At 39.6% G+C, this 27,196-nt stretch overlaps 1 protein-coding gene across 1 annotated transcript in view; it reads right to left on the bottom strand.

Moving 5' to 3' along the window:
- Window positions 1-27,196, bottom strand: part of LOC132822646 (ankyrin repeat domain-containing protein SOWAHA-like) — an 80,268-nt gene that overhangs the window by 33,194 nt on the left and 19,878 nt on the right. The window contains exons 2-4 of the mRNA XM_060835892.1: window positions 24,939-25,000; window positions 9,416-9,793; window positions 4,305-4,460 (exon numbers count right to left, since the gene is read on the bottom strand). Coding sequence (XP_060691875.1) covers window positions 4,305-4,460; window positions 9,416-9,793; window positions 24,939-25,000 — 596 coding nt within the window. The remainder of the gene's footprint in view (window positions 1-4,304; window positions 4,461-9,415; window positions 9,794-24,938; window positions 25,001-27,196) is intronic.

Below are 27,196 nucleotides of genomic sequence, written 5' to 3'. Positions count from 1 at the left end.
CCTCCATCTCAGTAAATTTAAGGATGTCAGATTTCTACCACCTGCAAATACCTGGACTTTGGCTAACAAATTCTTGAGTTCACTTTTACAACGTGTGACATCATTTGAATTCTTCAACCTTGCTGGAGTCTCAAGACTCAATTCTGTTCAGGATAAGAGCATTACATTTTTGTCAAGCACATTTTGTGCTGTCCATTCAAAATTGAACCTTTTTTATTTAAAAAAAACTCTTAAAAGCCGCAAAACTCAGTGCAACATACAGGAGAATGAAAGAAGAATTGGCAACATATAGTTTTGTTAGCTTTCCAGAGTCAGGAAGTCAGTGAGACCATTGATCAGGACCTATCTGGAGATGAAAAAAAATTAGCTAGTGGTCTCAACAGGAAAGGGTATGTGAGAACATCAAATAAGAACAGATCCGGTTCATTAGCCACACTATCCATATCTGCATGAAAAATTTATAATTGGGTAATGTCCTGATAAGCAAACAGTGCTCATGAAACTAAGTCAAAAAGTGCCTTCAGGAGAGGAGAGAAAACAAGAGGAAAACTGGAGACCCAAAAAAGTAAAACCCAAGTTTTATCTCTATAATAATGTTAATCTGAGGGCTATTCTGTATCACATTATATCAAGTCTCTCTCTCTCTCTCACCTAGCTATTAACCAATTTGTATACACAAATTGAGTTAATTGTTTATAGTATATTATACAATGAAGCCAGATTTTGAAAGATGGGGAATATCATTTACTATCATGCTGTTTGATAGTGGCATTGATAGATTACCGTGTTAAATTAAGTTTACTTTGAAAAGCAGTGAGTTCACAGTGCACAATAGCTACTGTAGATAGTGAACATGATAGTGACAAATGCATATCCCTCTTGCAATGGTCCTTAACCATTACATTATCAGCCTGGAAGCTGTTTGAGCAATAAATACAATTACAAATCAAAGGAGAAATGCAAGGCTTTCTCCCCTGCAGCATTCTTCATAAGGCATAAGAAACAGAGACAAATTTTTTTTAAAAAAAACTCCAGATGGTAGAGATTGCAAGACTTCTGTGGTGAGGAACGAACAATTAACATTAATAAATAAAATTAGGTGGCCTCTTAGTCGTGCTGACTGGGGAGATAGCTAAGCTGTTCCATACAGTAGTATTCACAACAGTGAAACAAAAGGTAAAACAATCTGATAACAATTAGCTTTGAAACTATGTTGCAATAAATGGCAATTTCCATGTCAGTTTTATCAGTTAGGATTTACTTTGCCTCAGTGTTATAATTTTGACCCAAAGTCAAGCAGAACTTGGCTTTGATAGAAATGGCGGTCAGATCTGAAATTATTCTGGGCTACATAAACAAACCTCTGCCAAAATGCTAAATCCTGAAGCAATTATCATTCCTCCTAATTCACTGCAATTTTACACAATTTAATTTAATGTTTGACTATTACAGATTCTATTCTAAATTGAAGTATTTTTCCATGTTCCAGCATTTGAAATCTGGATGCACTGATCCTGACCAAAAAAGAAAACAGCATTACCATACAATTTGTCAATTCAGACAGATTATTTTGGTCCCTCTCAAAATTCTACATTTTTGGGGAAAAAAATAGTCTCTATTTTTCCAGAAACTTCTCAAAACATTTATATTCTAATGTGGATATCATAAACTTTGCCCAATTATTATAAAGTCATGTTTGTTGGACACTTCAAATTGAACCTATGCTGCAATGAGATTTTTCTATTCTGGACATAGTTTGCAACTTTGCAAGAAGGCACCTGTTTTCTATCATGTAACAGCTGCAGAAACAAAATTAGTGGGGAAATTAGAGAAACCGGATCAACAGAACATTTCTTTGTCCATAATACTGTCTGAAACACAGCAATACATTTTTTTTCCACTACACATCTCTCCACCCTAAAAGACATGTTAAAGAGAATGTAGTTTATAATCATAAAAATACGTTGAATATATCCCCAAATATTTCAATTCATGTCAGACTTGTCACAAATTAATCATGCTCAGAATTATTTCTTTGACCTATCACTTTAATAAATTGGGTGTTTTCAATAATTTAGGTATGGTCCTTCGTGTAAATCTTAACTTTCGTGCTTGCTTAGTTGTCTTAAAGCCGAAAGGTCATTGTTACTACCAAGGAAAAGTACTGGAGCAACTGAAGGCTCTAAAATTTGACAAATTCTGAGGATCTTAGCAGGCATATTGGGGTTCCAAATGATGCAGACAATGAATACCCTAAGATCTTCCAATACACTCTAAATTCTAGAATGCTCCAAGCAAAGGAATATTCCTTAATCTGGAATTTAAAAATCTAATGATGACCATGAAACCATTATTGATAGTCAGATAAACTCATGATTCACTAATGTCCTCAGGGAAAGAAATCTGTCATCCTTGCCTAGTCTGGCCTACTTTTGACATCCAACCCACAGCAATGTAGTTGACTCTTAAATGCCTTCTCGGCACTGAGATATGAGCAATAAATGCTGTCCTAGCCAGAGATAGCCCCATCCCATATGTGAATTTAAAAAAAAATCAGAAGTCAGCAAATGTAACAACTTCTAAAGAAAGGAGAGAGAATAAACAAAAAAAAATTACAAGTTAGCAAAAGGTATTTGATAAAGTGCCTTAAAAATGTTAATTTACAAAATATTGACTTATTTGGTCATATATATAAGAGGACAGGTTTACAGATATGAATATTATTGTTGGAACTTTGCAATTAATCAAATGCAACAAGGATCATGAAGGGTATTTACAATTTGCAGGAATTACTCGAGGAAGAGACAAAAATCATTAGTTCATGTTTACTAATGAGAGGTATTATCTATTGTCCATATGGGACTATAGACTCTGTTAGATAAACTAATGACTATATAACCCGAGGGGCACCACTTCACATCAGCCAAGGGCAAAGCAGGAAGGCAGACCTCCAATGAATTACTACATTCCATACAGGAAGTGAACCATGGCAGAGAACTACTTTGCACCTAGCTAGCCAACATCTTACTTAGTGGTAAATTGCTAGACAGGAATGTGGTTTTGAGGAAATAAATAGTGACATGAATAAGTTAACTGAATGGGCAAGATGGCGGCAGCTGATGTTCATTGTGAGGAAGTGTAAGGTTATGCAAAAATAGATAAGTAGGATCCTTTCTTTTGAAAGCAGCAAAATTTTGAAAGAGGGAATCAAGTGTGGTTGCCTGAGGATCACAAAATCAACATGCAGGGAAAGCAAGCAACTAGGGAGGAAAATGGCATATTGTCCTTTACCACAAAGGCACTGGAGTACAAGAATAAAGAAGTCTCGACAAACTTTTGCAGTGCTTTGGTGAGATTAACTTGCACCACTGAGAGGTTTCAGTCTCCATATTTACAGAAGGACATACCTTGAGGTCGTACACTGAAGGTTGACATGATTGGAGAACATTCTAATCATGGGAACCAACGGGAGGCTAAGTAAATTCAATCTAAATTGGCGAATAAAGTAAAAGGCTGAGAGGTGACAGCATTAAAACATTCAAGATTATGGAAAAGCTATAAAAAGTAGACAGATTATTTCTCCCAGCTGAGGAATCCAGAACCTGGGGAAACAATCCCAGAATTAAGGGGCTGGTCATTTAGGACTGACTCGGGAAGTAATTTGTTTACTGAACAGGTTGCGAACCTTTGGACATATCTCCCCCACAGAGTTGTGGATTCTTCATTGCTTAATACATTTAAAGATGGAAAAAACAGATTTCCTGGATTCTCAGCAGAGTAAAGGGCGTGGGGGCATGAGTGTGGGGTGAGGTTGGCAGGTGAGAAAATGGAGGTTAGCTAAAAGTTCTGCCATGACCAAATTAAACAGTGGAACACTAGTCCTCACTTTCTACCCACCAGTTTCCACATCCAAAAGATCATAAGCTATCATTTCTGCCACCTCCAGGGGGATGCCACCACCATTAGTGAATCAGGACGATTCAACCTTTTTTCCAGGAAAAGGCGGACAATCCTGAGACCATCCTGATGGAGGATGAATGTGCAAAGGAATTGTACGTCCATGGTACAGAGAAGGTCTCTTGTAGGAGAACTACAAATTGGGAAAATTGTTATATCGAGAACCAGCATTGATTCAAGGTGCTAACTGCCTGCTCCCTTCAACACCATGTACCTAATGACACTATAATTAACAATTCCATACATTTCAAAGTTGTTTTTAAGTTTCAATATCAATTTTTCATTCTCTTAAAGAATGACTTTAATTTTCACTCCCAATGGTTGTAAAGACAGTTTTGCAAGAGTACCTTGAACACAGAATCAAATTCATCCATTTGGGATTCTTCCACTTTTACTTCAATCTGCACTGGACATTCTGTGACACTTTCAGATGCAACATCAAGCTTTTTGCCTTGTTTTTCTTCAAATGCTTCGATGAAGCAAATACTGGGTTTTTCCTGTAACTTAAAAGACAAAAGGGTCAATGGTCAGTGCATGTATAATGAAGTAAAACCGTCAGTAGGCATTTAAACAATACGATATGTATTTTTAAAAAACTTTTCTTTCCACCTACATCTTGTACCATATACCAGTAACAACACCTCACAGAGTGGTATTTGTCATGTACCAGACCATCCTTAGTCTATTTTATCATCAGAAGGAATCCAATCTTGCTCTAACCTAACAGTAGCATGCAGCTACTGTAATGGGACTAATGAATGAATAAATTAGCATGAATTTGAAGCCAAACAGAAACACTTAATACTTGACACAGATCAGGTACAGAATCTGGGACACTCTAGTACATGATGTACACCATCAGGCAACTGCCTGTGTGGAGTTTGCACATTGTCCCCATGCCTGCATGGCTTTCTTCTGGGTGCCCTAGTTTCCTGCCACAGTCCAAAGATGTGCAGGCTAAATAGATTAGCCATGCTAAGTTGCCCATAGTGTCCAGGGATGTGCCTGCTAGGTGAAATAGTCATAGTAAATGCTAGATTACAGGGATAAGGTTTTGGGTAGGGTGGTCTGGGTTGGATGCCTTTCAGAGGGTCAGTGTGGATTCGATGGGGTGAATGGCCTGCTTCCACACTGTAGGGACTCTATGATAAAGGTAGCTTTGTTCACACTGGGAGCAAATGAAATGGACTGCAGACCAATATCAGATAGTAAGTCAAAATAGCTTGGGAACTTCAATCAAATCATAACAGTATTGAATACTGACAAATATAACAAAGCCAATAGCATAAGCTATTCAAATCAATTCCAATTGTTTTACACGAAGGAACCTTGAGTCATTAATAAAAGAAAGCAACTCAGGAACTACAGACTTAGAGAGCAATAAAAGGATGTATTAGTGGTTGCATTCTAGATATTTTTAAACCAACCTGTTCAGATGTATCTTAATACACATCAGGGATGAAAAACAGCCTTTGAACATCTAATCTGTTAAACCCTCTCAAGATCTTAAGCTTCAATGAGATCACCATTCTTCTGAAAAAATAAACCAGTATATCCATCATTTCATCACAGCCAGCCCTCAAATTGCAATAATCAATCTTGTGAATCTGCAAGGTAAGCAGATCATGCCTCAGATAAAGGAGACTAACACTGAATACAAGAGTCACACTTACTATACTGCACAAAGTCCATTTACAATGGAGGTCAGCAAACTACTTCCTTTCCTAATTGTTGGCTATACCTGTATATTAAGTTTGCGCACTCAAACCTTTTTGAACCTTCATGATGTCAAAGTTACTCACCATTTAAAAATGTATGGTCTTTTCATTCTTACCAAAATGAAAGACCTCACTTCTGAATGTTACTCCAGATTACATAATCTATCTCAATACCCATACAACCTGTCAATACCGTTTTACAGCCGCTGTCAGCTCCTCAAAGTGTGATGTCCCACATAGCTATATAACATCAGCAAAATTACACACTGGATCCTCTGTCCTTAACAAAAGTCATTAAAATGGGTTACAAAGAGCTGAGACAACAACCCTGATTCTGGTAGTAGCCCATCAGTTGTAGACTACTCACTTCAAAATGACTGTTTCTTCCTATTTTCCACCTGTTAACCCATAATTGACTCTTGCCAATACATTAATTCACAAAATGAGGCTTTACAGTGCATGAACAAAGTTTTAGATTCCATCATCTATTCTGGATCCTCAAATAACTGTCAGTAACAAAAGAAAATAATTCTGTTTTTCAGATAGCATCACAGAATCTTCTGCTTCTTTGGACTGGGACAAATAGGGCCTTGGTTAACATTAATCATTTGATAAACACTGATTTTGGCAAAGCCACTCTTGCTCAACACAGTAATGAATTCAGCAAAAATTAGCATGAGTCAAACAATACCAAATTAAAAGAAATATCAAAGTAGGAAGGAAAAATAAACAATCCATATTCCACAAAATTAGGATGAAACAGAATGGAAGACCTTACCAAGCTTGATGCTAGACATGCTTCCCTTAATGCAAAACCAAATTTAAACCAACGAATGTCAAACAACGAACAAAAAAAGGAAGTAAAAATAATCAAACAGAAGAAAAATTGGAAAAACTTCAGCCTCACTACTCAGGAGAGAGAGGAATCTAAAGTGATCATGTAGCAGTACAATTAATGACATGAAAAGATTAATCCAACATTGGCTGAATTAAAATGCAAAGGTGAGACATAGTGCTGCAGCGTAAAAGAAGTAAAAGACAAATTTAGAATTAAGATTAAAAGTGCAACTTCACACAAGAATTACCGATACATTGAGTAACATGAATAAAAACATTCTATTATCTAAACATCTTGCATAATTAACTTCAAAGAAACAATTTGTATTGTTCAAATCTGGGAGTACAGGAAATTTGGTGTGCCTTTTAGATCCACTAAAAGACAATATCCTCAACCACTATATTGTAGGCATTTATTCACAAACAACAGAATCTTGATTTTGTGGATCTTTATTGTAAACCTGACAAAACAGGGGAAGATATGGAGGAAGAACAGTGGCTTTCAACTAACCACATTTAATGCTGAGTACATGGCCCTCCGTGGCTTAAAATTTACTCTGTGCTTCCGCTTTCTCAATGCTTTTCCTTCTGTGATGCCCACATAAAAGGTTTCAATAAAAACAAATTGGATAACATCAGCCTTTGAAGTTCAGGAACAGAATGTAACATCGGACTTAAAATTATAAGTTAACAAAAAAAGTTAACCTTCAGTTAAAATAGCAGACAAATTACATACAAACATACTCAGCACTCATATACCAAACATTGCACAATACAATTTCAACACCTTAATTATTAAAACATTAAACACTATCCCGTCAATGATCATTTAGGTATCTAGTCAGGAGTCTCAGAATGTACAATATGAATCTCTTACAGATCAATTGTAAAAATTATGAAAAAGGATACATTGAAATACACAATAGATGTCAGCTACATCCATGTTAGCAGAGTGTTTCAAAAAATGAAAAAGACAGCCAGTTCTGCAATAACACAGTGGTTCCATTCTCGTGCAACCTTGTGTTATAAGAAATGCATGTAATAGCAGCACCATTTAAACTAATGGGGCCGGAATCGCGTTATAACTAATACACTCTTGAAAAGTTCACACTATAGAAACAGAGTCCCCAATTAGTCAACTGCGTTACAGAAAATTTGCATTAATTAAACAGATGTTATAGCAGAATGACCTGTACAAGATATTGCAAATGAGCACATGGATCGAACCTGGATATAATTGCATTTAAGAGAAGGACTCTAAAATTATACATTAGCAAAAGAAAGTTCACAGGGAAGATGTGCAAGAGAATTTACAAGAATGTGAGCGCAGGCATGGGGGTATATCCAAGTCAGAGGAGAAAGTGAGGACTGCAGATGCTGGAGGTCAGAGCTGAAAATGTGTTGCTGGAAAAGCGCAGCAGGTCAGGCAGCATCCAAGGAACAGAAAATTCGACGCTTCGGGCATAAGCCCTTCATCAGGAATGAGAAAAGTGTGTCCAGCAGGCTAACACTTTCTTCAAAGGAGTGGGCCTGCTCCTTCATTTTATAACATTCTAGTCCCATATATTGGCTGTGCATTGAAAACAACTTTTTTGTTCTGGTGGAGTGCACTGTGCTGAAGAAATGTAATATATCATTCCAAAAACTGTTTGTTTGCTTTGTCAAAAAAGCAGATCATGAGCTTCCCTTTTCCAAAATCATAGGTGGAGTCACCCTACAATCCTTGGAGGAGGGAGTGGATTCCAAAAGTAAAATGTATCCCATATGCTTCAAAATCCAAATATCCCAACAATTAAAACTTACATTTAGGTTCAACTTAAGTGTAGAGAGCTAGTGGAGGTTTTCAATGTCTTAATTAGAATTCCAATCAATACTTTTGAAAACAAATAATTGCATTAATGACTCCCAAGTTAGGCCACCAATTTTAGAATCCCCCTTCATAATCTCCATTTTAAATAATTAGGTTTAGGTTTGCCAGACCAATTATTCCATAAGAAGTGATGTTGAAGTTGTTATATTTATAGCATGCCAGTAACTGAGTCACAAAGCATCCAAATGGCAGGAGAATCTACTTATACCCGAAACGTCAAATCTCCTGCTCCTTGGATGCTGCCTAACCTGCTGCGCTTTTCCAGCAACACATTTTTCAGCTCTGATCTCCAGCATCTGCAGTCCTCACTTTCTTCTAATAACTGGGCGGCACGGTGGCACAGTGGTTAGCACTGCTGCCTCACAGCGCCTGAGACCCGGGTTCAATTCCCGACTCAGGCGACTGACTGTGTGGAGTTTGCACGTTCTCCCCGTGTCTGCGTGGGTTTCCTCCGGGTGCTCCGGTTTCCTCCCACTGTCCAAAGATGTGCGGGTCAGGTGAATTGGCCATGCTAAATTGCCCGTAGTGTTAGGTAAGGGGTAAATGTAGGGGTATGGGTGGGTTGCGCTTCGGCGGGTCGGTGTGGACTTGTTGGGCCGAAGGGCCTGTTTCCACACTGTAAGTCTAGTCTAATCTAAAAAAAAACTGAGTCATGCAGAGCAGAAAAACACCAGAATCTCACTCTTTGTTGAGTTAACTCATCTAAGACAGAGATGGGAATATTTTAGCTGTTCTCAGCAATTCACTCTGAGATGAAAGTAACACAGGTTTTTCCTTCCTGCATGGTACAAGTGACTTTGACTGGGCATACATATATGTGGATATTGAAAGAAAACAGGATCTAATTTAGCAGACTGATGTACTGCAGCATAGTCTGCCAATGCTCAGATTTGTGCATGATAAATAGACAGAATCCAAGACCCGAGGATTTCCATGTGTTTATGGGAGCAAATTTCAACAAGGGCTCAATGCTTTCAGAAGTAAAGGCAGCTGAGAACACAAAAGGAAATTTCAAAAAACCAAAGAAAGGTACCTGGGTCTCCTTGGTTAGTTCTGAAGGCACCTTGGACTTATTGTCAGCTGTTGGTGTAGGTAATTCTTGTATAATCCACTCACACATGTTCACTTTTTCATCTGTCGAGCTTCCAGCAGAAACCTTGCTGTTTAACGGTTTACTAGTATGTTTTTTCAGTAGTGTTTCCATTGGAGAAGTTTTCTTGTTCTTTGGGTCATCAGAGTTGGAGCGCTGCTGCTGTTTTTCTTCAGAATGTGGGGATATTTCTTCTTTCGGGAACTGTTCAACCAACTCTTCCACAGCAGTAATCACTGTAACATTTTCTTCTTTGTGGCATCCATCTCTTTCCTTCACAAGATGTTGATATTTCTTTTTAAGAACAATATATTTTTCACCCTAGATTTAAAAAAAATTGTTAAAATGCACTATTGACATTTTTTCGAAACATTTAGTAAACGATCTTTTATTGTGTTAAAAAAATCCACAATAAATTAAAAGATATGTCACACATTAAATCTATATTTATTGCAGCAATATAAAAGATAATATGACCCATGAGAAACGTAGGTGTAAGTACTCTAAAGATCCTCTTTAAAAACTATACTGCAGAAGGAATTCTAGTCAAACAATCACCTGTGACTTTCTTGCTTTACACAACATATGTATACCATTCTGCAAGAGAGTGATGAATAAAACATAAAATTTCTTGCATTTGGAAAATTGGGTTCAGAGGAAATGACAAACTCAACACAGGAGAGAGACAAGAATATTTTAGTTAGGCTGATTCCCAATAGGTCTTGGCAGATTCACTACTGTGCATTTAGATAGTCATTTTGTTTCAGATACCAGTACTTTAAACGTTTCAGAACGAAACACTGAAAGTTTCCTAAATGTGTAATACATTATTTCTTGATGAAAACACCTATGAATCCAAGCACTCCAATTTTGCGCTAATTTTCCCTACAATACATAAACAACATTGATTCACTATAATCAGTCTCAAATAGTGATCATTATTTCTTGTATTTGAAGTTGAAAAGTGTTATGAAAAGCATGTTACATTTTGTAGTTTATCACAGAACTCTGCAGTACAAATAATCTCCCACCAGTCAATTGGTGCTGTGAGCTATATATTTAACACTTCAGTTTCCAGTCCTGCAGTTTCTCTTTTTTCCCCTCCACAATACTTTTCTCCCTTTCCATTTCTCAGATTATTTCATGATCATTCAGTATAAAACAGATCCCAACAAAATCATTATATAATTCTAACAATAAGAATCTACTGTAGATGAGGGCTGGATTTGCAGTACTCCATGTAGACCTATGCTACTCTGGCGATCTATTAATTTCAGCCCAGGTTTCAAAGCCCAATTCTAGCATACAATATTCTCCCAAGTTCACAGCCTCTCCGTCTTAACATGTGGAGACACCCATTAAGGCTAAAGAAAATGAACAAGTGACTCCCTTTACCAACATAAAATAAATGCCGTCCTTTATGCCGAACAAATAACAGCAGGCAAAACTGCAGTTTGCTGCTTAGCTTCTCTGATTTTCTCTCTCGTAAGAGTTTACTCAAGAAGGGCAATAATTGTCAGACATGTGATCAATTCATGTGTATCAACCAACAGAATATTTAAGTGTGGAGAACACGACAGTCAAACTATCTTGCTGTCCTCAAACAGAAACCACACACATCCAACATTAAATCTGGTTTATAATCCTCAGTATAAACAGCATAGATTCAACTTTTTAAATGCTTTTATATTATTGGTAATTGGTTAATTACCAATAGAATTTTAAGTTAAGCATTTATTAGCTTTAAGCATGAACATTAGCTTTGGGACAAAATTGTTGAATTACAAGATTATCTGATACACACACACACACATATATATATGTATCAATGACAACAGTATAGTTATATAACTACTTCAATCAAAATGCCAAGGCACCCATGCAGGGTGCAATCAAGCAAAAATTGATGCTGAGATGACAGCAAGAAATCCTTAGAGGGAACAGTGGATTTGAAAGGACAATATTAAAGGAGAAAGGGGGATTGGAGTGGTAGAAGGGCTGAAGAAGAAATTCAAGAGTATGATGCTTAGACAGCTACGTCACTGTGCCAATGGTGGTTGAAGGAGGTTATAAGAAAGCGAATGTAATATTGTCATTTATCTCAAGAGGGTTGGAATATAAAAGCAGCGACGTGCTTTTGAGACTTTATTCTAAATGGGGCCTAACTAGAGCTTTATAATGTGTCCAATTTTGGGCCCCACTCCTCAGAAAGGACATCCTGGCACTGCAGCGCGTTCAGCGGAGATTCACACTGATGATCCCTGAAATAGTAGGCCTAACATATGATGAATGGCTCAGGACCTTGGGATGACAATTCTTGATCCCGCAAGGAATTAAGGGCTACGGGGAGGTGTGGGTAAGTGGAGTTGAAATGCCCATTAGCCATGATTAAATGGCAAAGTGGACTCGATGGGCCGAAAGCCTTACTTCCACTCCTATCTTATGGTCTTATGGAATTCACAAAAGTTCAGAGACAGAGGAAAAGGATGGTTTGGGGACTGGTGTTGTAGAAATTATGAAAGTTGCAGAGATAGGGAGGAGCGAGGCCATTAAGGATTTGAAAAGGTGGCTCAGAATTTTATATTGGCAGCACAGTGGCTCAGTGGTTAGCACTGCTGCCTCACAGCGCCAGGGACCCGAGTTCATTCCCAACTACAGGCGACTGTCTGAGTGGAGTTTGCACATTCTCCCAGTGTCTGCATGGGTTTCCTCCAGGTACTCCAGTTTCTTCCCACAAACCAAAGATGTGCAGGTTAGGTGAATTGGTCATGCTAAGATTGTCCATAGTGTTCAGGGATGTGTTGGTTAGAGGCATTAGTCAGGAGAAATGTAGAGTAGTAGCATAGGGGAATGGGTCTGGGTGGAACACTCTTTCGAGAGTCGGTGTGGACTTGTTGGGCTGAATGGCCTGTTTCCGCACTATGGGGATTTTATGATCAGTGATGATTTATGTACTGGGTAGGTAAAACAGGATATGGGCAACAGAACACTATAGATGATAGAAGTTAGGAAGTGTGTCACAAGAGTCTAGTTCAGTCTGAATTGTGAGTGATGGTCAGAAATGGAGACTTGGGCATAAAATGCAACTTTGTATGATGGGCAACTTAACACTTTTGGATTTCAGTGATATGACAGCTTATTCTCAAAGCACACTTATTGAAAATGTACAAGGTTGACTCAGCAAGTTAATAAAGTAATTAGAATGATTATATATTAGATCTGCTATTCAGTGGAGCACCTGGCCACGTGTTACTTTGAGTTTGAATGTTGTAGACAGTGATCATAACAGTATTTGGGTTTCAATTATATACAATAATTACATCAAATATGAAAGAAAACGTACCTAAAACCAAAAGAAGAATTGCTAAGAGTGCCCAAACAGGCCCAATGAGTCAAATGGTCTACTCTTGACTTTTTTTTTTAAACACCAAGAATTGTAGCAAAGTGGTTGAGTAGCTACATAGAACAAGTGTAATATAAACAATCATACATTTTTAAAATTAAAGGAAACTAACACTTAGCCAAGTAGTCATGAATTAGGAACAGCTAAAGAAAGGCTGCTGGGAGGTTACCGATAAGACTAGTAAACATGCATGGGCATTTGTAGAAATAAAAAGGAAAAATTGAAGAGCAATGAACAAAGTTCAGAAAGGGCTGTTCGCATTTTGAAAACGTTTTCAAGACTTGTCCTGACATGGTGATTAGCTCAAGGCCTGTGCAGTTCCATGCATAATGGAAGGGAAAAAAGGTCAGTGAGGATTTAGGTTTGGGTAGATGACGTGGGATGTGGGCTATAGCTGAATGCTTAAAAATGTATTGCTGGAAAAGCACAGCAGGTCAGGCAGCATCAAAGGAGCAGGAGAATCAACATTTCAGGCATAAGCCCTTCTTTAGGAATGAGGAGGGTGTCCTCCCTTGGGGCCTCGGAGGGAAGTGAGGGGGAAGGTGTTGGCGCAAGTTTTGCATTTCATGCGGTTGCAGGGGAAAGTGCTGTGGATCTGACAAGGGAGTTGCAGAGGGAGTGGTCTTTCTGGAACACTGATAGGGGTGGGGAGGGAAATATATCCTTGGTGGTGGGGTCTGTTTGGAGGAGGCAGAAATGAAGAAGGATGACACGATGTACCTGGAGGTTGGCGGGGTGGTAGGTGAGGACCAGTGGGGTTCTGTCCGTGGCGGGGTGGAGTTCAAGGGCGGAGGAGCGGGAAGTGGAGGAGATGCGGTGGAGAGCATCGTCAACCACGTCTGAGAGGAATTTGCGGTCTTTGAAGAAGGAGGCCATCTGGGTTGTTCGGTATTGGAATTGCTCCTCCTGGAAGCAGATGTGGCGAAGGCGAAGGAATTGGGAATATGGGATGGTGTTTTAACAGGGGGCAGGGTGGGAGGAGGTGTAATCTAGGTTTAATATAGCTGAATGCTATAAATGGTAGAAGTTAGAAGATCTATCACAAGAGTCCAGTGCAGTCTGAATTGTGACTGATGGTCAGAAATGGAGACTCAAGCATAAAATGCAATTTTTGTATGAATGGGAAACTTAACATTCTTGGATTTCAGTGATATGACAGCTTGTTCTCAAAGTGCCAAGTGCAACCTCAATACTTATTGGAGTGATTTCTTAACTCTGTTGTATTTTACAAGAAAGAGTCCATTTCTGGTTTATACTGCATATTTACAGTTCATAACTTTGAGATGGTCATTCTGGCAACAATGCTACTTGTCACCTATCAGCTAAGAACCACCTCTAGGTGTGAGGAACTGGTTATTTTCCCAGTAAATGGTGGACATCAGAGAGAGGCTGATACCTTGTAAGCTGAATGGTGACTGATTCAGTGACTTTGTTCCAACAAGAACTGCACTTGTTTCTGGTCGTGATGATATTACCTCATACTAAAAAGATACATAATGCAGGAGAATCAGGGCCAGAGAACATGTTCTTCAATTGCCTATGTAGACTGAACACAAATGCACTTCTTCCCCAAAACTCTTCTGAATTTTCAACTTGGTTTTCATCTCTATATTACTGGTTAGCTTACCTTCACATTTAATCTCCTCCCTCCTTATTGCTTTTATTGTTGCCCTCAGTTGGTCTTTGTAAGTATCCCAATCCTCTGGTTTCACACTGTCCTTTGCCACATTACTGAACTGTATCTGCTTTCTCTTTTGCTTTTATGCTATCCCTGACTTCCCTAGTCAGAGACGTACAGCGCGGAAACAGACCCTTCGGTCCAACCCATCCATGCCGACCAAATAGCCCAACCCAATCTAGTCCCACCTGCTGGCACCCAGTTCATATCCCTCCAAACCCTTCCTACTCATATACCCATCCAAATGCCTTTTAAATGTTGCAATTGTACTAGCCTCCACCACTTCCTCTGGCAGCTCATTCCATGTACATACCACCCCCTGCATGAAAAAGTTGCCCCTTAGGTCTCTTTCATATCTTACACCTCTCACCCTAAACCAATGCCCTCTAGTTCTGGACTCCCCCACAAGCCATGGTTGCTTCAACCTCCCGTGCCTTGCTTCTTTTTCCTCAGAATGAATCTCTGCTGTGGAAAAAAAAAGCATGGTATAGGAAGGAATAGGCAACCAAGACTGACTAGGGAACTCAGAGATAGCATAAAAGCAAAACAGAAAACATAAAACATAATGCGGTGAATAACAGTGGGAAATCAGAGGATTGGGAAGCTTCCAAAGACCAACTGAGGGCAACAAAAAAAAGACTGAATGAGGGTAAGCTGGCCAGTAATACAATGGAAGACTGTAAGAGTTTCCTTAGATAGGTTAATGGGCAAAAAAAAAAGGCAAAAGTGGACATTGGGCCACTGGAAAATGACACTGGAGAGATAGCAGTGGGGAACAAGGAAATGGCTAAGCAACTGAATAATTACTTCATGACGTCTTCACTGTGGAAAAATCACACAACACCAGGTTATACTTTTATAGGTTTATTTGGAAGCACCAGCTCCTTCACTAGACAACCACCAGATAAAGGAGCAGTGTTCCGAAAGCTACTGCTTCCAAATAAACCTGTTGGACTATAACCTAGCGTTGTGAGAGTCTTAATTTTGTCCATCCCAGTCCAACACTGGCTCCTCCGCTTCAAAGTAGAAGACATGAGTAATATCCCAAAAATTCAAGAGAGTGAAGGGACAGAGCTGTGTATGGTGCCATCACCAAGGAGAAGGTGCTAGAAAAACTGAATGGCCTGAGGGTGGACCAGATGAACTACACCTCAGAGTTCTTAGAAGATAGCTGAAGAGATAGTGGAAGCATTAGTGGCAATCTTTTAGGAATCACTCAAATCAAGGAGGGTGCCAGAGGACTGTTAAAACAAAAAATCACTAACGTGACATCCCTGTTTTAAAAGGGAGTAAGACAAAAGATGGGAAAAATTACAGACTGATTAGCCTAACCTCGGTGAGGATAAGATCATGGAATCCATTGTGAAGGTTAAGATTTCCGAATACTTGGAAGTGTATGGCAAAATACGGCAAAGTCGGCATGCTTCCATCAAGGGAAGGCCACACCTGACAAATCTGCTAGAATTCTTTAACGAAGTAATGAGCAGGTTAGGCCAAGGAGAGCTAATGGATGTTATCTACCTGGGCTTGAAAAAGGCCTTTGACAAGGTGCTGCATAGGAGGCTATTGAGTAAGATAGGGGTCCTTGGTGTCAGAGGCAAGGTGCTAGCATGGATAGAAGCTTGGCTGTCTGACAGAAAGCAGAGAGTGGGGATAAAAGGGTCCTTCTCAGGATGGCAGCCAGTGACAAGTGGGGTTCCACAAGGCTAAATCCTAGAACCACAACTTTTCACTTTATACATTAACGATCTAGTTGAAGGAACTCAGGGCATTCTGGCTAAATTTGCAAATGATACAAAGATAGGTAGAAGTACAGGTGGCACTGAGAAAGCAGGGAGGCTGCAGAAGGACTTAGACAGGTTAAGAGAGTGGGCAAAGAAGCGACAGATGAAGCACAATGTAGGAAAGTGTGAGGTCATGCAAATTGGTAGGAAGAATAGAGGAATAGACTATTTTCTAAACGAGGAGAAAATTCAGAAGTTTGAAGCGCAAAGAGACTCAGGAGTTCTCATCTAGAATTGTCTCAAGGTAAACGTGCAGGTTGAGTTAGTAGTTAGGAAGGCAAATGCAATGATGGCATTTACTTTGAGAGGACCTGAATATAAAGGCAGGGATGTACTTCTCAGGACACATTTGCAGTAATGTGCGCAGTTTTGGGCCCCTTATCTCAGGAACGATATGCTGGCCCTGGACCATGTTCAGAGGAGGTACACAAGAATGGTCCCAGGAATGAAACACTTAACAGAGTCAGAGATGTACAGCACGAAAACAGACCCTTCTGTCCAACGTGTCCATATCGACCAGATATCCTAACCCAATCTAGTCCCACCTGCCAATACCCAGACTATATCCCTCCAAACTCTTCCTATTCATATACCCATCCAGGTGCCTTTTAAATGTTACAATTGTACCAGCCTCCACCACCTCTGGCATCTCATTCCATACGCTTACCACCCTCTGTGTGAAAAGGTTGCTCCTTAAGTCGCTTTTATATCTTTCCCCTCTCACACTAAACCTACACCCTCTAGTTCTGGACTCCCCCACCCCAGGAAAAGAATTTGTCTATTTACCCTATCTATGCCCCTCATAATTTTATAAACCTCTAAAGGTTACCCCTCACCCTCAGCCTCTGACGCTTCAGAGAAAACAGCTCTAGCCTATTCAGCCTTTCCCTATAGCTCAAATTCTCCAACCCTGGCAACATCCTTATAAATCTTTTCTGAATCCTTTCAAGTTTCACAATATCTTTCCAATAGGAAGGAGACCAGGATTACACGCAATATTCCAAGTGGATGAACCAATGTTTCTTTAAGCCACAACATGACCTCCCAACTCCTGTACTCATAACTTTGACCAATAAAGGAAAGCATACCAAACGCCTTCTTCAACTATCCTACCTACCTGCAACTCCACTTTCAAGGAACCTGCACTCCAAGGTCTCTTTGTTCAGCAACATTCCCTAGGACCTTTCCATTAAGTGTATAACTCCTGCTAAAATTTGCTTTCCCAAAATGCAGCATCTCATGTTTATCTAAATTACTCTCCATCTGCCACTTCTCAGCCTATTGGCCCATCAGATCAAGATCCTGTAGTAATCTGAGGAAACGTTCTTCTTCGTTATCCACTATACCTCCAATTTTGGTGTCATCTGCAAACTTACTAACTATACCCCTTATGCTCACATCCAAATCATTTATGTAAATGATGAAAAGTAGTGGATCCAGCACTGAGCCTTGTGGCACTCCACTGGTCACAGGCCTCCAATCTGAAAAACAACCCTCCACCACCACCCCCTGTCTTCTACCTTTGAGCCAGTTCTGTAACCAAGTAACTAATTCTCCCTGTATTCCATGAGATCTAACTTTGCTAACCAGTCTCCCACAGGGAACCTTGTCAATGCCTTACTGAAGTCCATATAGATCACGTCTACTGCCCTGCCCTCATCAATCCTCTTTGTTACTTCTTCAATAAGCTCAATCAAGTTTGAGAGACATTATTTCCCATGCACAAAGCCATATTGATTATCCCTGATCAGTCCTTGCCCTTCCAAATACACGTACATCCTGTCCCTCAGGATTCCCTCCAACAGCTTGCCCACCACCGACATCAGGCTCACTGGTCTCTCGTTCCCTGGTTTGTCCTTACCACCTTTCTTAAATAGTGGGACCATGTTCACCAACCTCCAGTCTTCCAGAACCTCACCTATGACTATTGATCAAACAAATATCTCAATAAGAGGCCAAGCAATCACTTCCCTAGCGGTTAGCACTGCTGCCTCACAGCACCAGGGTCTCAGGTTTGATTCCAGCCTTGAGCAACTGTCTATGGGGAGTTTGCACATTCTCCCAGTGTCAGTGTGGGTGCTGGGTGTTCCGGTTTCCACCCACAGCCCAAAGATGTCCACGTCAGGTGGACTGGCCATCCTAAATTGCCCATAGTGTTAGGTGCATTAGTCAGAGGGAAATGGGTCTGGGTGGGTTACTCTTCGGAGGGTCGGTGTGGACTTGCTGCGCCAAAGAGCCGGTTTCCACACTGTAGGGAATCTAATCTTCCCACAGAGTTCTATGGTACACCTGATTAGGTCCTGGGGATATATCTACTTTCATGCATTTCAAGACATCCAGCACTTCCTCCTGGAGGTAATATGGAGATTTTTCAAGATGTCGCCATCTATTTCCCTGCATTCCATATCTTCCATGATCTTTTCCACAGTAAATTATGAGGAACTTTTGAGGACTCTGAGTTTATACTCAATAGAGTTTAAAAGAATGAGAGGAAATCTAATTGAAACATACAGAATACAGAATAACCTGGACAGAATCGAGATAAGGAAAAACTTCTTCAGCCAGAAATTGGTGAATCTATGGAATTCATTGCACAGAAGGCCGTGGAGGCCAAGTCATTGAGTCTATTTAAGACTGAAATAGGTAGATTCTTGTTGAACAAGGGTTTACTGGAAGAAAGTGAGAATGGGGATGAGAAACTTATCAGCCATGATTGAATGGTGGTGCAGACACGATGAGCTGAATGGTCTAATTTTGGCTCTTATGTCTTATGGTCTTATCATAGGATTGCATGGTTCTGGTGGTGTGGGAAATGCATGTATTGGGTTACAAAATTGTGTAGAAAAATAATGGCACTTGACTTGGCAGCCTGCTTAGTTATGTGAAAACTACAATCCTGAACGATGACTTTAAGCTGATAAAGGTCAGAAAACATTTAAAATTCTGCTAAGAAAAACATTTTAAAAAGATCATTTATTTGGTTCTACAGTGGTTGAAATAGGTTTGAGTTGCTCAATAGTATAGCTGAATCCAGAAAGTTAGAAACTAGGAGAAGGAATTTGACTGAGAGTCTTCAGTGCTGCTGTCATTCCATATGATCATGGCCAATGTTCTGCTCATTTTCTCTCCATATCCTTTGATGCCTTTAGTATCTAAAATTTATTAATCTCTTTCTTGAATATACTCAGTCACAGCATTCTGTGGAAATGAATTCCACAGGTTTACCACCTTCTATTGAAGAAATGTTCCTTCATTTTAGTTCTATTTCCACATCTTCAGGCTGTGATCCCTGGTTGTAGACTCCCAATCATGACAACATCGTCCCTGCATCTAGTCTGTCTAGCCCGGTTAGAATTATATATGTCTCAATTAAATCCCATCGCGCTCTAAATATAGGCTCAGTCAAACCATACGACAGTACTGCCATCTCTGGTATCATGATTAGTGTGGCGTTGGAAATGCACAGCAGGTCAGGCAGCATCCGAAGCGCAGGAAAATCAATGTTTGGGCAGGAGCCCTTTTATCAGGAATCAGGAATTTCTGGTATCAGCCTGGTGAGCTTTCCACCCAGTTCTCTCTCCAGTAAGTATATCCCACTCTTAGGTGGGGGCACCCAAAGCTGCACACAATCCTCCAGGTACAATCTTATCATGGCTCCCTCAATATGACATTCCTAATTTTGAACAAGTCCACATGCACTGAAAGTCAGAATACCAGCCACCTTCCGAATCGCTTGTTGCACCTGTCTGTTATTTATTAACTGAGATGTAAGCATACTCAGATCCTTTGCACATCCATATTTTCTCATTTATCACTACTTAAATAATACTATTCCTTTTGATTTTAATACTGAAATACACAACTTCATGTTTCACATTATATTGTAACCGCCATGTCTTTGTCCACACACTTGTTTAGATCACCCTCAAGCATCCTCGTATCCTTCCCTCACCTCAATTCTAACTTAGTTTTGTCATAGCAAACTTAGAAATATTGCATTTTGTTCCTTCAACAGATTCATTACTGTGTAATCATGGATAGTTGGGGCCTAAGCAGGATCCTTACAGTACCATTAGAAACTACCTGCTATCTAGAAAAAAAACCCTTTTATTCCCACTGTTTTCAGTCTGTTAACCGATTTTTAATTATGCCAGTATATTACCATCAATCCTGTATGCTTTAAATTTTGTCCACTAACCTTGTGTAGGAGCTTTCTTGAAAACCAAATATACTATATCTGTTGGTTCTCCCTTATTTATTCTGCTAGCTACTTTCTCAAAAAAAGCTCCAGAAGACTCCATTGCTGCCTCTCAGTACTAGGGATCCAGGTTCAATTCCAGCCTTGGGCAACTGTGTGTCGAGTTTGCAGTTCTCCAGTGTCTGCTTTGGTTTCCTCCAGGGCTCCAGTTTCCTCCCACATTCCAAGGATGTGCAGGTTAAGTGGACTGACCATGCTAAATTGCCCAGTGTCCAGGAACGTGCAGTTTAGGTGGGTTAGGCATGGGAAATGTAGGGTTATAGGCAGAGTGTAGTGGGATGAAGTCTAGGTGGGATGCACCTCAGAGAATCAGTGTTGACTTGTTGGACTGAATAGCCTGTTTCCACACAATAGGGATTCTATGATTAGTTAAGCATGATGTCCCTTTCATAAACCCATGGTGAATTTGTCAAATCTGATTTATGCTTTCCACGTATTCTGTTCATCACATCTTTTATAATAACATTTATCCCACTACTGATGTTAGGCAAACTGGTCTGAAATTCAGTTTCTTTTTATCTTCTTCTTTTTTGAAATAGTGGAGGTTAAACCAATTTTAATGCAAGAAGCTACCAGCAGCAGCTCTAGCATTAATGTCACAGACATGTGGTAAGCATGCTCCCTATAGTTGCACTGGCAGCAAACTCAGGTAGAGAGAATTTTTTAAAAAAAGGGTTTACAACTGGGTTGGAAATCTAAAGGACCAAGGATGGGTTGAGTCAGGAGTGTAAAGCTATCGGTTTTGAAAGGATAGGGAGACAGGGGGATAAACAGTAGTGATGGAGGAGAAATCATTTAAAATGTCAGATAGGATTGGGGTTAGGAAGGGAAATTGAAGAAAGCAGTAGGTTAATGTGAACAGAGCAGAGGTAAAAAGGCAAGTCTCTCAGATTAGACAAGCACTACAAGGACACGGATACAGGAGACTGAAGGAGGCAGGGATTGCCTGATGATGTAGGGCGGTGTTAGACAATGGGAGCAGAACAGAGGAGCCGGGACAAGATGATTAAACAGCAGAAAGGCAAAGTGTCCTCAGGCACACAGTTCAGCTAAGTGGTCAGAGTACTGTAATTTGAAATGGTATATTTTGTGTAAACTATATATACCTATATTTATTTCCTTACTGTATGCTTTTTCTTAGCCATGAGTTGTTGAATATCAGTTCCTAGACAACCAAGACAAATTGCTAGTACCAAATCTTGAGAAGCAGAAGGGTATTAGCAAAATTCCAGATTAATTATAGAATTGCTTACACTAATTTGGGATGCTTTTGTGATGCAGTGGGTGCTTTTGCACAATGTGATTTCCCTTTACATGCAATCACTGGTAGGATATACAACATGAAACAAATTGTTTTAATTAGTTCCAAGGGGAGTTACGAGTTAATGCTGCACCTTGCAAAAGCAACACAAATACAAAACAAGAATGCTGAAAACAGATTTGCCAGTTCTGTAATGGGAAGCCTTCAGAAATGAGATAATGAGTTTCCAGAGAAAGTGTATTCCCGTTAGGGTGAAAGGAAAGGCTGGATGACTAAAGAAATTGAGGGTGGATAAATCCCCAGGACCTGATCAGGTGTACTCTCGAAATCTGTGTGAAGCTAGGGAAGTGATTGCCGGGCCTCTTGCTGAGATATTTGCATCAATAATCACAGGTGAGGTGCCAGAAGACTGGAGGTTGGCTAACAGTGGAGGGTGCCACTGTTTAAGAAAGGTAGTAAGGACAAGCCAGGGAACTATAGACCAGTGAGCCTGACGTTGGTGGTGGGCAAGTTATTGGAGGGAATCCTGAGGGACAGGATGTAACATGTATTTGGAAAGGCAAAGACTGATTAGGGATAGTCAACATGGTTTTTTGTGTGGGAAATCATGTCTCACAAACTCACAAAGTTTTTTGAAGAAGTAACAAAGATGATTGATGAGGGCAGAGCGGTACATGTGATCGATATGGACTTCGATACGGCGTTCGACAAGGTTACCCATGGGAGACTGGTTAGCAAGGTTAGATCTCACGGGATACAGGGTGAACTCGCCATTTGGATACAAAACTGGCTCAAAAGGTAGGGGGTGGTGGTGGAGGGTTGTATTTCAGACTGGAGGCCTGTAACCAGTGGAGTGCCACAAGGATTGGTGCTGGGTCCTCTACATTCCATCATTTGCATAAATGATTTGGATGCGAGGATAAGAGGTACAGTTAGTAAGTTTGCAGATGATACCAAAATTGAAGGTATAGTGGATGGTGAAGAAGGTGACCTTAGATTACAACAGGATCTTGATCAGATGGGCCAATGGGCCAAGAAGTGGCAGATGGAGTTTAATTCAGATAAATATGAGGTGCTGCATTTTGGGAAAGCAAATCTTAGCAGGACTTATACACTTAATGATAAGGCCCTCGAGAGTGTTGAGCAGAGACACCTTGGAGTTCATACCTCCTTGAAAGTGGAGTCGCAGGTAGATAGAATAGTGAAGGCAGCGTTTGGTATGCTGTCTTTTAATCGGTCAGAGTATGGAGTACAGGAGTTGGGATGTCATATTGCGGCTGTCCACGACATTGGTTAGGCCACTGTTGGAATATTGCGTGAAATTCTGGTCTCCTTCCTATCGGAAAGATGTTGTGAAACTTGAAAGGGTTCAGAAAAGATTTACAAGGATGTTGCCAGGGTTGGAGGATTGGAGTTATGGGGAGAGGCTGAACAGGCTGGGACTGTTTTCCCTGGAGCATCGGAGGCTGAACAGTTACCTTATAGAGGTTTACAAAATTATGAGGCGCATGGATAGGATAATTAGACAAAGTCTTTTCCCTTGGGGAGTCCAGAACTAGACAACATTGGTTTAGGGTAAGAGGGGAAAGCTATGAAAGGGAGCTAAGGGGCAACTTTTTCAGACGGTGATATATATATATGGAATGAGCTGCCAGAGGGAGTGGTAGAGGTTGGTACAATTGCAACATTTAAAAGGCTTTTAGATGGGTATATGAATAGGAAGGGTTTGGAGGGATATGGGCCGGGTGCTAGCATGTGGGACTAGATTGGGTTGGGATATCTGGTCGGCATGGACGTGTTGAACCAAAGGGTCTATTTCCATGCTGTACATCTCTATGAGTCTATGAAATGATTTATTTTGTAGACAATGTAGGCATAATGGGTGAGATGGCCTCCTTCTGCACCATAACAATTCTGAGATTCTCTTTTATATTAAGCACAACTATAGGTAACAATACATTAAAAAGTTAGAATAATTCTCTAGGTTGGTCAGTTTGCCCAAAATAAACAGCATACTTAGACACTATGATTTTCAACCTGACATTTACATAAATAAACAATGGCTATCATCTTTGGCCATTATAAGTGACTACTGATTTTAAAAATAAACAATTTAAAAGTGGTGGTGATTGTTTCCAGTTGAATGCATTTATTGTTTTGTTGGAAATTTCCAGAGTTGCAACTATTGTTTACCACACATGTGAACAGTGTATGAAATGGACTCCGCTTCAGTACACAGATCGGCTTGTAGTTTGGAGTTGCTCTGTAAACTTCATTGGAAACCAACATCCAATTGTTCTCATGTAATGATGCTGCATTGCAAATCAGTTGTCTCTCTATTCCTATTAATTATAAACTGGCCAGAAAATTTGTCAGAAAACTATCCACTTAAAAACCTTATAGTGTCTAGAAACAGAGATGGACAAGACCATAGGGTAATTTGAAACCAGTAAAAGAATTTTTAAACTGAGGCAGTGTCATTCCAGCTTCTAAAAAAAAATCAGAGTACAGGGATGATGGGCTAACAGATCTCATTGCAAGCTAAAATAAAGACAGAAGTTGGATAAGCTTGGTGAAAGTTGGGAGACCAGCCAAGAGAGCAATGGGCTAACTGAAGGTAGTGGTAATAAAAACATGATTTCTCCTGTATCTTTGATCAATTACACCAACATAAGCCAACTTAATGCTGATAAGAAATCAAAACAGTTTGTATGGGTCATTTATATTCTCAAATAGCTGTTAAAAGATATCAGTATGGTATTCTCAAAGCCTTAGAAGAATTCTGAAGTGAACATTCTTTGACACTATGTAGATGCACTTGGCAGTAAAAGATGAAAAGTATAGAATATGCTAGTTCATGCTTAGTACAATGGCACTTTTGGTTGCAAGCTCCTGCAACTATTCAAAATAATGCGTTTATATACATTCAACACCTTTAATGGATTTCCATTACAGGTTCAGAAAGTGTGTATGAAAAAAGAATGGTTTTAGCTAGAAAGCAGTGGCAGACTCTTCAGATGTGTGAAAGAAGGGAAAAGGAGGTTAGGTATTTAATGAATAATGAAATCTAACCAATACTTACATCTTCCTGTTTGACCAGTGCAATTTTGTTGATGATATCTTTGAAGATATCACGATATTTAGCTGCAGAAAAGTAAAATTTATTTTAGTACTATGGTACACTCAGTCCAACTTTAAACATAGAACAATTACTCTGGAAATATATAATGTTTAACGTTGCATAAATTGTGAAGATAGGTATTATAAGAAGAATTGATACACTGCCCACTTTGCTCAATGTCTTATCATTTGTTTCTTACATGTCAACAATCCTAATCTGATAATTTGTGCCATAGGAATTAGCTGATAAGAAATGCTATTGGACAGACTTTGATAGCAATTGCTCCGTAAATCGCAGAAATCTTAACAGAACTGAAGAGAGATCTGAAGACAGATTCTTAGAAATGCAAAAGTGTGGCTTTAAACAAATTTCAAGTATTGCTCTTAAAACTCCTCCTACTCACCATCAGCACTCTATTATTGTAGACATGATAACTCACGTACAGTAATTAACATTAATTATCACAACATCTAAAATGGGGATTCAGCTTTTCAGATTTCTCCAATGCTGTACAAGTCCATCTCTTTTTCTGAGAGGCTGAGTCTGTGTGTGTGTCTCTCTCTCTCTCCCTCCCTCACCCCATCGAGTTTATGACCCTTCCCTCTCAAATGAAAATACAACAATAATCCATATATACTGATTTATTTAAATAACACTATTATGATCATTTCTATAGTATGCAGTGAAATAAATGGAAGCTTGAAATTATGAAAAAAGGCTAACAAAAATGAATTTCTTTGCCACTGAAACAGAGATGTTTACAGGATGATCACTGAAATCAAACCACACTTAAAAGCCAATGTGTACTCCCATTTGATCTACTCTAATGTATGTATATTCCAATTTGACAACAGAAGATAACTGCTAATTTGAAAAAAGAAATTAGGCCTCGATGTGAACTTAGAAATCCATGCTTATTGCCTGAGGATTCTGAAGACCAGATCAATGTTCCAACATACTAGTTAGTGCTAATTTAATCCCGACATATTGATGCAGCACAGGGTCTTTCTATTTCAAGCTGTGTTCTTCCATGACACACACATGCTTCCGAAAGACTGTACTTCAGATTATTTGCATAGAATCCCTCCAGTGATGAAACAGGCCATTTGGCTCAACAAGTCCGCACTGACCCTCCAATGAGTAACCCACCGAGACTCATTCCCCCTATCCTATTACTCTACATTTACTCCTGACTAATGCACCTAATCTACACATCCCTGAACACTATGGGCAATTTCACATGACCAATTCACCTAACCTGCACATCTTTGGACTGTGGGAGGAAACTGGAGTACCTACAAGAAACCCACACAGACATTTACCATAGCTTGATTCAGTTGGTAAGACTCTTATCTAACTGAGCGGGTGGTCAACTGTCAAGAATTTAAGAAATAAATCAGAAAATGGCATTTGTTTTTTTTTTGTAAATATTTTTATTAGCAAATTTTTTTAGCTTTATAAACATATAAAATTATTGAAAAATACAAATCAATAACAAACATCAGTATACTAAAAAGAAAAAAACCCACAAATTACAATATAACTACTGTCTACTAATTAACCTACCCCATAATACAAAACAAACCCTAACACTGTGCAAAGCAAAACCAATAAATAATAACTAATAGATCAAAAAAAGAAAGAACAGCAAAAAAAAACAGAATACAGAACAGCTACGCATCGTCCTCCATGCCATAGCTGTCCTAATGTCAATGGGGTTCCGGAAGTGGTCCATAACTGTCCTCATCTTATCCATGAACAACAGCTTAATAAGAGGGCACTTTGCCTGGGAGGCCTCAATATCCAGCCATATCAGGTTTGGATCGTTACCTCCCAATCGGAGACAAAGGACAGCAGGGAACTCAATTGATACCTCCTGATGTCTGGGAAATCAACTCCTCCCCCTCCATGAGACAACTGCAATTTAGTAAGTTTGATGAGGAGCTGCCCATGATGCCAGGCAAAGGAACCAAACCATCCCATAAGCTTCCACAGCATTGACCTGGGAAACATTACAGGGAGCATATACAAATGAGGAAGAGCATTCATTTTAATGAGAGATATTCTGCCCAGCCATAAAATTGGAAGAGCCTCCCATCTTTGGAGAGCCCGCATAATATTTTCGAGCAAGTGAACAAAGACGGTCGGAATAATAAATCAAACTTGAGGATAATAAAAATCCTAGGTATCGGAATCCTGCCAGTGACCACTTAAAAGGG

The sequence above is a fragment of the Hemiscyllium ocellatum genome, chromosome 15 (assembly GCF_020745735.1).
Source record: "Hemiscyllium ocellatum isolate sHemOce1 chromosome 15, sHemOce1.pat.X.cur, whole genome shotgun sequence".
NCBI classification, from domain to species: domain Eukaryota; kingdom Metazoa; phylum Chordata; class Chondrichthyes; order Orectolobiformes; family Hemiscylliidae; genus Hemiscyllium; species Hemiscyllium ocellatum.
The sequence above is the reverse complement of the archived record's forward strand: the minus strand, read 5'-3'. Positions and strand labels throughout refer to the sequence as shown.